Raw genomic sequence first — 13,775 nt, 5'->3', positions numbered from 1 at the left:
TTCTTAACAATGGTGCTGGTAAACGGATGAGAGTCTTGCTATGGGCTGGAGACGCTTTGAAATATCAAAGCCAAATTACCATGTACCAGGTAAATTTCTCATACATTAATTTATCATTAAATATTCGTCATCATTTTCATTCCTACATTTTTTTGCAATTAATTTTTTTTTCTCACATCCGTTTATTGCTGATTACAATTTTTTACCTCAGGTTATCGAATTGACGATGGGAACAATTCGTGACATGAACCTGAAATTTCCTCTTCCTCCAGGAAAGGACTACGTCCTGACGGAGTATCACTTCCAAACTGCCAGCACATTGACCTGTCGTGGATTTTATAAAAAGGATGATTCTTATCGGGATTACGAAGAAGTTTCTCTTGGAGAGATCATGACAAAGACTACTCGAATCTGCACTGAAGTGTATATTCGAACACCATTCAAATCAGTCACCACAGCTACAGAAGTTCAAGCTATGGGCTTGACTGTTGATAAGCAGTTCAAGTTATCAGTGGGAATCGTAAGCTACACACCAAATCCAGAAATTGTACCAGGTGTTTGTGTGAAGATTAGAGGAATTCTTGAGAAAAATAAAATGGGAGGTGTGTTTTTGAAAGTCGATGACATGTCATGTATCGAAATTGTGGCTGGTAAGACAATGAGTGTATCAGAGATGAAGAATATTGCCATTTCAGCGACATCAAAACGTCGTTCAGAGGGATCATTGCCTTTATCAAAACGTAACAAGGAAAATGGATCCCCCAACAAAGAGAAAATGGAATAACACTATTTCTCTCTTTCGCAATTTTTCAAATGAAGAAGCTAGGTCTATTTTGAGCAGTTTTATTTAAGTTCAAAAAGCTCTTAATATACGTGTGTCATGGTTATTCAAGCTTTCATACTAATTTTTTTGTTCAAAATTTGATAAAATATTATCATTCAATTCTTTGCATAATATATTCCATAATTCAAAATGGGATAATATTATTTTCCCTTTAATAGTTTTTTTCATGCAGATGCAAATATACTGCAAATCGTTTTTATATAAAAGCTCTTAACTTATTGACAAATATAAATCAAAGATACTTTGTCCAAGAGTAAGACAAAATATGTGGATTTAACCAAATGAAGATGCAAGCTTACTGACAGTAATATTATTTTAGTAGTTCATTATTTGAGTATTTCAAAAAGCTCTTAACTTATTAGCAAAAATCTAGGTTACAAGTATTGATTTGTTAACACGTTAATGCATTACTACATTTAGTTTAAGATTCATTTAAGAATTTGACCAAATATTTTCATTGAATCTTTATTCTTTATATAATTTACAGAAACAAAGTGGGACATAGTTTTTTTGTCAAAAAAATATCTTCAAGTCATTCACATTTCTTTTCTAATTTTTTTTTCGTTTTGCGTTGATTAAAGTAAGTCTAATAATATAATTGTTGTTATTGTTGTCGATAGAGATCAGTATTTTCATTGATAAGAGTTGTATAAGGTTTGACGAAAACGACGCTATTAGATATAAGTTTCATAACATAATTTCACATTAAGTGAAGCCTTTAAATATGTCAATTCATATTCATGATCTCAAAGATTAACATATTGTTTTTAAAACAAACTATGTGATGTGTGCATACACAAATGAAACTTTGTGATGTATGGTATTACTATGTTGTTAAAGATGGAAAGAGTTCCATGAAGAATCTCTCTAATAAAGACAAAATAAATGTACAATAATTAATAAGTTAAAGTTATTGAATCATTCCTATTTTTTAGCTTTCCTAATATTATCCCTCAAATATAGAATTGCTATTTTTTGATGGTTTGAAATCCCGCGCGAAAATGTCCCTAGAAAAAATAATTTCACTAAAAAAAAGCCAATAGCCCAATAAACAGTGTGATCAACATTAATAATGAATTAATTCCTGTTCAGGCAACGAGTTTGCATGTTGCATAACCTTTATCTGATCCCTTATAAATTGATTTATAATAGGATAAACCATTTAATGGGCTGCCAAGTGATTATATTTACAATTATTAAATATTTCATCAGCCCAGACATTGTGAGTGATTGTTAATTAGCGCAGAGATTATGACTGACAACAAAGTGGGAGACAATTTATTTTATTATACAAATGTTTAGATGTCTATGCAGTGAATGACATTAAAAAGCGTGGGGAACGATGATATATTACACAAACGTCATCCAATAGTTCAACTATTGATAGGAAATCCAGTGAAGAAATTTTTCCAAAGTAGGTATTGATGAATTTAAACGATATTTTCATTATTAATGCTATTAATAATAGTTTTTTCAATTTCGTATAGTCTGTTACAACTCGATTCCTTGGTGTCAAAAGTGACTTTTCTGCAGAATAAAGATCATCATTGAAGGCCTCCAAATTAGTTTTTCGCTAATACATTCTACGATTTCTAACTACTTTATCCTCAGCAATGAAATAATAAATACCGAAAAATGCATTTAATGTTGCCAAAGTTTTGAGTGATGAATTTCACTTTGTGTCAGGGAAATTGATTCATTCCAATCTATTGAAAAAAGAAAAAAACTAATAACAAAATCACTACTGTATTGAGTATTAATAGTAATGAAAATCAATCAAAAAAGTAAAATTAACATGAAATTGATGAAATTTAAATTACTGATATGATAGCAGTCAATGATGAAATAGTGATTTTGTTATTGATTTTTATTCTTCATTTTTTTTTTTGGCTAATGGAAACAAATTAATTGTCCTGGTGCGGAGGACGATTTATTACTCGAGACGCTTGAAGAGTTAGGATATTTTTTGACATTGATTTCAGTGCGGAGGATAAAATATCTGAAAATCGTAGCATAATCTGGAGAAGGAAAAGTAACTTTGATATTAATGTAGGCGATGGGAAAAATAATTCAGTTATAACCAAAGATTGATTAGAATTCAAAATCCTTTGTTTAATCATTTTCAGAAAAGTTCCCCCAGGGAAGGTTTCCCATTGTCACTCTTCACAATCTATACCACTCATTCAAGTAAAAACATGAAGGTAAGCTTATTTTTAATTACTGTGAAAAAAAATCCAGTAGATTCATCAATTAATCACAACAATTTCATAATCACCGTAATTTTTTTTCAGGTACATGATCACGAAAGATTTATAAGTCAGTTCGAGAAATAAGAAATGTAAATTACTTTGTATAGAATAAATAAAATGAAAAAATAAAGATGGCAGTGCACATTATTATTGGTGAAAAAATACCGTTACTTATATCATTTTTGAATGGTTTGAAATTTTTCAGGAAAAGTGGTTTGATTTGATACCATATAATCAAATACAAATAACAGATGACAAATGAGAAATAACCAATAAGAAATAACAAATAACAAATAGCAAACAGCAAACACATTTCCAATGTAAATGCGAAATTTGATTCAACTGAACATAAAAAAATTTACAGTATTATACAAAGATCTACACAATTTTAGATTGAGTTTCATACAATCAAATCCTGATAATAAATAACAATGCCTAGACGAAAAATTATACGTTCTGAAGAAGAAGAAGAGGAGTTAAACAGAATTAAGCGCCAAAAAAATGCTGATCGACAGCGAGCTTATCGTCACAAGGTTCGTGGTAACTTAACTGCTTCGGGTCAATCCAATAATCGAGTACTTTTGGAACTTGATACTCCAGCACAAACGGCTGGCCAAACAGTTCATAATATATCGTCATCATGTAGCATTAGAATAGACCACTCCCGTGTGTTCAACTTGGATGACAATTCCAGCATCGTTAATGGAAATAGTAGAATAAGGAATGAGACCGAGCATTATTTTGGAGCAATGCACGTATCATGTAGTTATTGCAATGCAAAACATTTTTTAGGTGAAAGAGTTGCCCATAAGAAAAATTCATTTCATGATTGCTGCAATCACGGTGAAGTGCTTCTAGATCCTTTACCTGATCATCCGCCCCTCTTGCGTGATTTATTCAATGGCACTCATGAACACTCTAATCATTTTATGCAACGAATACGATGTTATAATAATTCATTTGCGTTCGCATCATTCAATGCGAACTTAATCAACTTCAATGACAGAAGACCAGGACCATTTTGTTTTAAAATTCAAGGTCAAATTTACTATCAAATTAACACCTCTCTTTATCCAGAAGAAAATGAACGACCTTCCTACGGACAACTTTTCATAGTGGATCAAAACGAAGCCATTGATGTTCGGTGCAATAATATGCCTACATTGAATGAAGAAATCACAAAAGCTATAGATAAGACTCTCCGCGAATGTAATGTCTTTGCACAATCTTATAAAATGATGCATGAAGAAATACAGACTTCAAGGGCACGTCATGAACCAGAACCTGAAATGCAATTATTATTTTCATTGAAACCTGGCTTCGACAAACGAAGATATAATCCACAAAGGATTAGTGAAGTTGCTGCAGTTTTTACTACTACAGCTGATGGTGACATACCAGAATCATATGTAACTATACATAATAAAAATACGAAGAGTCTTCAATACATAAGCTCTATGGACTCCAATGTCGAACCTTGGGTGTATCCATTATTCTATCCATATGGTTCAAAAGGCTGGAATGTAAATATTCCATGTGTCACTAAGCAAGGGAGAGTCTCAAGAGCCGCGTACACGAAATATAGAATAGGAGTTCGAGACAATAATATATTTCTGATGGGAGGAAGATTGTTTCAACAGTGGATTGTTGACAGCTATGTTAAAATAGAGAAAGATAGAATGGCTTATGCTAGGTCAAAACAATCAACCCTTCGTGCTGATTCCTATACCGGATTAGTTGAGCACTTAAACCGAAAAGCAACTGAAATGAATGCTCAAGTTGGAAAAATGATAATTCTACCGTCATCGTTCACTGGATCTCCTCGCAATATGTTACAACACTACCAGGATGCGATGGCTATCGTACAGAGATTCGGGAAACCAGATTTGTTTATAACTATGACGTGCAACCCAAATTGGCGGGAAATCAAGGAAAATATATTACCCAATCAAACAGCATCTGACAGACCCGATATCGTTTCACGAGTTTTCAACTTGAAAAAGAACGAATTACTCAACGTTATTGAAAAGAAGAAATTATTTGGAGAAGTTCTTGCATATGTCTACGTTGTTGAGTACCAAAAACGCGGATTACCTCACGTTCATTTATTAGTTACATTGAAGCACAATAGCAAAATAACTACGCCTAATATTGTTGATAAATATATATCTGCAGAAATTCCATGTCCAAATGAACAAGCAATTCTCCATGATATTGTAATGAAAAATATGATTCACGGGCCTTGCGGTGAATGGTGCAAAGATGAAAACGGTAAGTGCTCAAAAAAGTTTCCTAAAAACTTCCATGAGGAAACAATCATGGATGAAAACGGATATCCCACATACCGTCGCCGAAATACGGGTACTTACAATCGCTCTAATGATCGTACTACTGATAACCAGTATGTTGTTCCATATAATCCAATATTATTGAAATTACTCAATTGCCATATTAATGTAGAAATGGTTTCGACTATTAAATCTGTGAAATATTTATATAAATATATATATAAAGGTCACGACGCTGCTGCGGTTGTTGTTACTGACTCGACCAGTAATGAAAATGTTATTCATCACGACGAAATTCGTAATTATATTGAAAGTCGATATGTGGGGCCTGTTGAAGCATGTGACCGTATATTGGGTAGACCATTACAAGAGAAAAGTCATACGGTTACAAGGTTACCGGTTCATTTGCCCAATGAACAGTCAATAACAATCGAGGATGCTGCTGATGATGAGGCGATAAGATCTGCCCTAGAGAAGAAAACTATGTTAATTGATTATTTTGCACTGAATCAACGTGATCCTGAAGCTAGAAATTATACGTATTCGGAGATACCATCTCATTACGTATTCAAGAAAACAACTGGATCAACTGGGGCTCATTGGGTCAAACCAAAGGCGCAATTCAAATCTATTGGACGAATGTACTCTGTTAGCCCGACTCAATTAGAACTTTTTCATTTAAGATTACTATTAATCACAACGAAAGGAGCAATCAATTTTGAAAATCTTCGAACTGTGAATGGTCAAATATGTGATTCGTTCCATAGCACATGCTTAGCATTAGGTTTAATTGAAGACGATACTGAATGGAATCGTGCAATGACAGAAGGTGAAATTTGGATGCTTCCTCGACAATTAAGACGATTATTCGTACGTATTTTAGTACATTGTCAACCAAATCATCCTGAAGAGCTATGGGAAACGTTCAAGGACGCCATGTCACAGGATTTTCAGAGGAACTATGGAATGTTAGAAGCGTACTCAAGAGCGTACATTGAGATCAATTATTTTCTCAGCTACGAAAGATCTGACATCAGCAAATTTCCTACGATGCCATCGCTATCTGAATTTGAACAAAATATTGATACAGTTGATAGTGACGATTTAAGACTCGAACAACATGAAAAAATTGGTCAAGCCCAATATGCAAAGTTGAATGCTAAACAAAAAGAAATTGTCGATAAAGTCTTGAAAGTTGTAGAAACAGAGATCATGATTTCCAGTCCATGTTTTTATATTGACGGACCTGGAGGATCTGGAAAAACATTTGTGTATACGACACTTTATCATCTTCTGAAAAGTAAAGGAAAAAAAATTTGTACCATGGCGTTTACTGGTATAGCAGCAATCTTATTGCCGCATGGGAAAACTGTACATAAGACCTTCGGTATGCCTGTTCCTATTTTTTCAGATTCAGTGTCACATTTTAAATGTCAATCGAAGGATGCAGAATATCTGAAAGAAACAAATGTTTTCATTTGGGATGAAGCCCCAATGGCACCAAGGTATGCTTTAGAATTAATTGATAGAACATTGCGCGACTTTATGAAAAATGATTTACCATTTGGAGGAAAAATAATGCTTTTAGGTGGAGACTTCAGACAACTCTTACCAGTTAAACCAAATGCCACTCGATCCGAATTGGTTAATTTATGCATCAGATTCAGTCACCTGTGGAAAAATTTCCAAGTTTTTTCATTGACGGAAAATATGAGAACCTTGCCTGGAGAAGAAGAATTTGCCAAATATTTGTTGTCCCTTGGCGATGGTCTTCTCAATGACAATGATAATAATATATTAGCCCCAGAAAAGTGCGTGGCTCCTAAAAATGCAGACATAAGTGATAAAATGTTTAAAAATCTCATTCTTGAGCAAAAATACGGAGACCTATCCAAAATAGCTGTCTTATCAGCACGGAATGTTGATGTAGAAGAGATCAATAACAATGTCGTAGAATTATTAGACAAAACCACTGAGCGCATTTATACGAGTATAAATAGCATTGAAAATTGTGATAATGGAGACATTGCAGATTCAATATTACCAGAATACTTGAATACATTGAATCCTCCCAATCTTCCACCACATGAATTACGATTACGTCGTAATTGTATAATTATGCTTATTCGTAATCTCAGTGTCAACGAAGGTTTATGCAATGGAACTCGATTACAGGTCTTAGAACTTGCTAATAACCTTTTACAATGCCGAATTCTCACCGGCGAAAAAGCAGGAGATACTGTCTTTATACACCGTATCACCCTTTTCTGTGAGGATGCTTATCCTTTTACTTTCAAGCGAAGACAATTTCCTATAAAACTAGCATTTGCGATGACGATAAATAAAAGTCAAGGACAAACATTTAATCAAATCGGAATTGATCTTCGTAAAGATGTCTTCAACCATGGACAATTGTACGTTGCATTCTCACGAGTACGATCATGGGATTCGTTGATAATTTTCTTAGGAGATCAAAGAGAAAATAACGTCATAAAAAATTACGTCTATTCTGAACTCTATAAATTGTAAATATCTATATCGTAACGAAAATCCTGTTTTTTCCAAGTCGCCTTACAGCTTGAAGGCATTTAAAACTTTGCATGTTGCCTACAAGTGGGAATTAGATCAGCTATGAATATATCAGCAATTTTTAAAGATCCGTGTTTACAAAATGATGACGTGTTCAACGTCATACGCGATTACTTCAGGATCATTTTGGTATATTTATTTCTAACTCAAATATTATATTGATTTGTGATATCCATATAATTCAACTACTCAGCTCATACAGTAGTTAAAATAAGGTGTGCACACGGCAAAAGTGATTTAAATAAAAAATATCACAACAATTAATATTAACCAAATCGCGCGCGGTGGCGCGCGGCTATGTCTCGTAATAAAAAGAGGGGGTGACTCTAACTCTGGAAAAAGGGGGAGAAGTGGGGGGGGGGCGACTGAAAAGGTAATCATTTACAGAGGGCTTGATTTACAACTAACGTAAATTTACTGGAGGCTCACTTGGCGGGAAATTAACACGGGCAGGGAAATTCGTTGGGGCAGGGAATACAAAAAATGGGGCACTCACGGGGAATGGTGTCCTCAAAATTCTCTCCGCTTTTCTCCGGGTCTCTCCTCCTTCCTTTCTTTTCTCTCCTCGCTCTCCTCGGTCCCTCTCCACGAGATTCAGGCGCACAATCTTTCTCTCACATTTCTCATACGAGTTCCTCACGATAATATCCTTTCCTCACAATACAATCCTTTCATCATACTTCCACGCAATATGTCTCTCTTCCTCAATAGTTCCTCTTCACACTCTTTCTTCTTCATTAATTGTCTCTCTTACACACTATTTGCACAGTATTCTAGAATAGTTCTCTTCACAGGATTTCTTCCACTTTTACTCCTTATTAACACTTTTTCAGGGTCTTTTCTGGGCACTTCTTCACGGGATTCTTTGGGGGTAATTTTGTTGCTTTATGAGGCAGTAACTCGTGGGGCAGTTGTGGCACGAGTGAAGGCTGCCAATCATCCTCACCTCTTCCTCCCGATTATGGTGATAATCGGTGTTAATCGGGGGCATTCGTTATTGTGTGTCCTTTTCCTTGATGCGTGAGTGCTAGGGCGGGGGGAAATGGGGACGGGGGTAAGGAATATCTGGGGATGGGTTGCTCAACGGTGGCGAAAAAAGAGTAACTTAAACCTAACTTAACCTAGGAAAAATAAGCTGTATCAATTAGGGGGAAGGGGGAGGGTCGCAAAATTCTGCCTCATCCCAATTGTTAATTTTTTTAACTAAAATATTTAGAATTTCATTGACTTCAAAGCCAGTATTGCCCGCAACGTACAAAATTCTGTCGTCTGCCTTCGCCCTAACCACTAACCTAATACCTAAGTCTTGTAGTAGGAGCATAAAAACGACTCCATAAATTTCAGTCAGTTATTTTTGCACATTGCAAAAATAATTGCAATAATTATCGTAATTGTAATTTTTACAGCAAACGCCTGCTTTTCCGAATTTTTCAATTATTATTCTCTTGGTCTCAACGAATGATCATTCCGATGAAATTTTAACGGATTTTATTGTTTAATGTTAATTATAATATAATTATACTCAATGAATATTTCAAGTGACGGATATTGGGGAAGCTACGTAGGACCCATGAATGGCCAATGATCGACCAACCAATACTTATTCAACAGATTGGGGCTTTACCATTGGACCAACATCGCTCAACCGAATCTCGTTGGATTGATGTAGGCTAATATATTGGCCGAATATCGAACAACCGAGTATTGGCGAACAATGCTGGCCAATACATTAGTCAAGTCTGCAGGCTCGGAAATTCCTACACAGGAAGTAGCGTCGCTGAATAATATTGTTGAGTTTCCTCTGCAATCAATGACCAACTTGAGAAAGTCCAAATCAGTAAAAACAACTAATACATCCCCGTTACAATCTTGGATTAATTTAGATGTCAAGGACCCTTGAGAGTAAATCAGATGAGCTTTCCCCAAATTTTCCTCCAAAGACTCACCGTACCCCTCGCGATTGAGAGGGAATGGTGGATTCACGTTCAATTTTGAGTATCTCATACTCCACCTAAATTTGGGTGCCTGGTGTTTTATTATAAAGAAATCAAATTAATTTTTTTTTCCAGTGTAAGATAATTATTCAGCACAATTTTCTTCCTAGAAAATGAACTTTACGTTGCTCTCCACTTATCAAATATATCCCGATTGAGTTCATCACCGTTAGCCATTACCATCTCATTCAAACCCTTGTTAAATTTGTGCAGTGCGTTGTCGCGTGGAGTGGGCAGACGATTGTGTTCGTCGGTTAGTGTCCAAACGGTGATCACATGTGCCCTGCCCTTACCTCGTCAATATCCCTTCCTAGATCGCTTGTACTTACAGACAACTTTTCTATTTTACGAACGAAAAAAAAAATTTAATCGTTAAACTATAGGGTAATGCGGTTGAGATGGCCATGCGAGCAAGATTGTCACTGGCAATTAGTCGGCAATGGTCCACGTAAAGAATTTTCCATTCGTTATTACGATTTTACACAAGGGCGAGACTAGTCTCATCTAAAGGTTTAAATCCAAAATAAAGAAATAAAACGCTAGGAGCCTGAACCAACCGAAAATGACGGATTTTCAGAGCATTCCGAAACGAGGTTAAAATCAGACCGGCTCTAGCTCTGTTCAAGTAATTGGTATTTTCTCGCTTTGTGTTGTTAACATATACACCTTGAAAGTTTATTGCACAGAATGGTACTCATTGGCTACAAGCCTGATTGTGATTTTCACTATCATTACTTTATATAATCATACCGACATAACGAACATTTAAATTTGTAACGTGACATTTCCGTATGGGGGTTGAAAATGCCCGCCACCTTCGCCCTACTTCCCCAAAGCCTAACCAAACCTGCTAAAATTAAATCAAATGGGCGCCAGGTAATTTTTAGCCGGAATCACCAAACCGGAAAACCACTAAAACTAACTCAACTAATTTCGATTGCCTCTATTACTCATCGTAAACTCAAAAAAAAAAGAAAACATTTTTCCAAACGGGAACAGAAAGGGAAAATCAGGCTTCGGAGAAAGGTAACGGTCCTGGTTCGCTCAGTGTGCAGGTGATGGAGAGAAGGGTGGATCTTGGGTGCAAACGGGATATTTTGGGCATGCCTAATTATGGGTTAAATCAACGTATAAATCAAATAAAAGAAAGATAGATAAAACCTCCAAAAGATTGTATTTTTATTCAGCTAATAATTTTGAGGTAATTCCAAAAAGGATGCGACTTGAAAAATCAATTATTAAAGCTATTAGGCGTAGCCCCTCCATGTTACCATCGAAATCTGCCTACAAAGATTATCATTCGACGATAATCCGAGGAAAATCCTATCCCTAATGTTAGTGCGCCGGGGAATCAATGATTTCCCGGAATTTCTGGGAAATCCTCAATTACCCCAGGATCATGAATCTGATATTCCGGGGGCCCGTTAACCACCCGAAAATCACAGAAAAAGACAAAACAAAAAAAAAAAAAGCAACAACAAAAAGTATCGACTCCTCGGACTCGAACCCACTCTGCTCGAAACTGAAGAGAGAGAGAGAGAGAGAGGGAAAACCACTGGCCACCGCTGGCCGTGGAAAATTCACCTTCTTAAAATCGCTTCTAACGCCTGAAATTCCGGGAAATCTCAGGAAAAATACCCACTGGCGTGGCCAGGGGAGCCCCTAGTATTTTGGGGAATCATTAGCGAGGGGAAAACCCCCTCGAAAACCACTTAAAATACATGAGGAGATTTAGCCAAAACCGGGGTTGCTATTTTTATTCAAAAACCCCCCTAAACGAGGGAAATTCCCTCGAAATTGCCCACCAACCTAATCAGGGGAGCCCCTAATATTTTGGGGATTCATTAGCAAGGGAGAAACTCCCTCGAAAGCCACTCAAAATGGAAGAGGAAATTTAGCCAAACCGGGGGGCCTATTTCCACTCAAAACCACGCTAAACGAGGGAAATTTCCTCGAAATTACCCACTAATATGTTCAGGGGAGCCCCTAATATTTTGGGGATTCGTTAGCGAGGGAGAAACTCCCTCGAAAGCCATCCAAAAATGGATGGAGAAAATCAACCGAAGCCGGGCGGCCGGCTCGGACAAGGCCACGACATGTCGTGGAAATAACCATAATGACGATGGAATAATCACTCACTTAACACTAATTATGAAGGCCAACTCACCTTTGGGGGTTTCCTCCCCTTCCTTGGTGCTTTCCTCACCATAATCCTCACTTCTTTTCACGTAATTTCTCACTAATTCTTTTTGTTCCACACATGTTGTCTGACTCGCCATGAACAACTGACTTGGAGAGGTCAGTGCAACAGGTGGGCCACGCACAGCCGAAAATCAGGCGCTCCCTGATTGGCTGGCGTTAGTTGCTAGTTGCGGCACGGCGCCTCTGGCGACAATTCAAATTTGAATTGCTAGTCTAATTCCCTAACTCTTATCTTTTTTAATATTCTAACATATTTTCTTTTTTTATTTCATTTCACGGGCGATCGGAGCCTTATTAATCACTTTTCCCGGGGAGCCTGAATACTAAAAATCTTTCTTTCTTCACCCATAAATCTAAAATTTAGTATCCCCTACTAATAACAAAATTTATTAAAAGTTCAATTTAGTCACTAACCCGTAAGCAACCTGGCAATCCGGGTGAATAAGGGTTGCGCTTATTCCCCCGGCCTTCCACCGAAAAACAGAAACGTAAACGTAAACGTAGCCCTAAATTCATGCTCCCTATAAATCGGAACGTCAAATTTTATTTGAACTCGCGATGTTTCATTTAAATGACCGGATGGCTCAATTTTTGGCCCTTCTTCACGGCATTTTAGGCCCGTACCCTAGCTCTAAACCCTAATTTCCTAAACTAAACCAGGGGCTCGGTGCCCCTGGACGCGATGATCCCCGTTAATTTTGTGGATGGTGTTGGGGGGGTTTCGACGTTCCTAACGGACATCCCCACATGTCCGTTACAAATTATTTTCAAGACCTCTCAATGGTTTGGATTTAAGCCGTGGTTCCAAAAATGTGATTGATTATTTAACCGTGAGGGGTCGATCTCGGAACGTTCCACGTTTATAATTTCGCGTTATCTTCACAATAGACAGGTTTAATGTGCTCTTTCTGTTCAATTCTCACCTCGGAGGGTTTGGAAGATTGTACGGTTGGTAGACTAATCTGCATGGGCGAACACTTACAAGATTATTTTTGGATCGATCGGCGAATTTACTACAATAGTATGAATAATGACGGAATTTTGACAACTAAAGCCGGTATTACCAACTTGATTATCCGTCGGATTTTTATTGGAGTTGTTTTTTATATTTGTGTTTCAGATTCCATGTAAACATGTGTTTTGCTTGTCCTGTGGCAAACGAGAAGACAAAATTTGTCCTAGATGTGTGGAAAAAGTTTCTAGAGTGGAACAGACAGGCTTAGGTACCGTTTTTATGTGCACTCATGGTGGAACTCGCTACGGAAATACTGGATGTCGCAGAACATATCTTAGTCAACGAGATTTGCAGGTAAGATCATTATTTAGAGCCGATATGGATCTGTTCCAGGTCAATCCTATTCTATCAATCCTAGGAGTTCTTATGCTAAAACGGCTGTGATCAATTTTTACTTTTTTTTCTGCTTCGAGCGGGAGTATTCTTTCACGTCGATTTTTCGATTTTGAGTTATGTTACATGAAGAATAGTATATTTTGCATCAAAGGCGAAAAGTAATGTTTCCCGCCTGAAGTGCACGTGCTGTCTTTCAACATGCCTGCAAAGGGAACTTGGTGTTTAGCTGCCTGAAAAGTGGGAGGAAATTCAATACTT

General features: G+C 36.8%; 2 protein-coding genes and 1 long non-coding RNA gene across 5 annotated transcripts in view; all 3 read left to right on the top strand.

The window, feature by feature from the left end:
• LOC105272539 (uncharacterized) lies at window positions 1–947 on the top strand (the record flags this gene model as incomplete). Its single annotated transcript, XM_011314710.1, is given in 2 exon segments — window positions 1–89; window positions 212–947. Coding segments are annotated over 2 exon segments (662 nt in total), but the record flags the coding sequence as incomplete, so codon positions are not given.
• The window catches only part of Hakai (E3 ubiquitin-protein ligase Hakai), a 72,805-nt gene that overhangs the window by 16,749 nt on the left and 42,281 nt on the right, over window positions 1–13,775 (top strand). For all 3 annotated transcript variants that reach the window (XM_011314714.1, XM_011314711.1, XM_011314715.1), the window contains exon 4: window positions 13,287–13,475. In XM_011314714.1, coding sequence (XP_011313016.1) covers window positions 13,287–13,475 — 189 coding nt within the window. The remainder of the gene's footprint in view (window positions 1–13,286; window positions 13,476–13,775) is intronic.
• LOC105272540 (uncharacterized) lies at window positions 1,944–3,220 on the top strand. The gene is made up of 3 exons (XR_892784.1): window positions 1,944–2,258; window positions 2,971–3,045; window positions 3,136–3,220. It is a non-coding gene; the product is annotated as an uncharacterized lncRNA (long non-coding RNA).

This window comes from Fopius arisanus, unplaced genomic scaffold (genome assembly GCF_000806365.1).
Source record: "Fopius arisanus strain USDA-PBARC FA_bdor unplaced genomic scaffold, ASM80636v1 scaffold00203, whole genome shotgun sequence".
Classification (NCBI taxonomy): domain Eukaryota; kingdom Metazoa; phylum Arthropoda; class Insecta; order Hymenoptera; family Braconidae; genus Fopius; species Fopius arisanus.
Note: the sequence above shows the minus strand (reverse complement) of the source record. Positions and strands in the feature narration are given on the sequence as shown.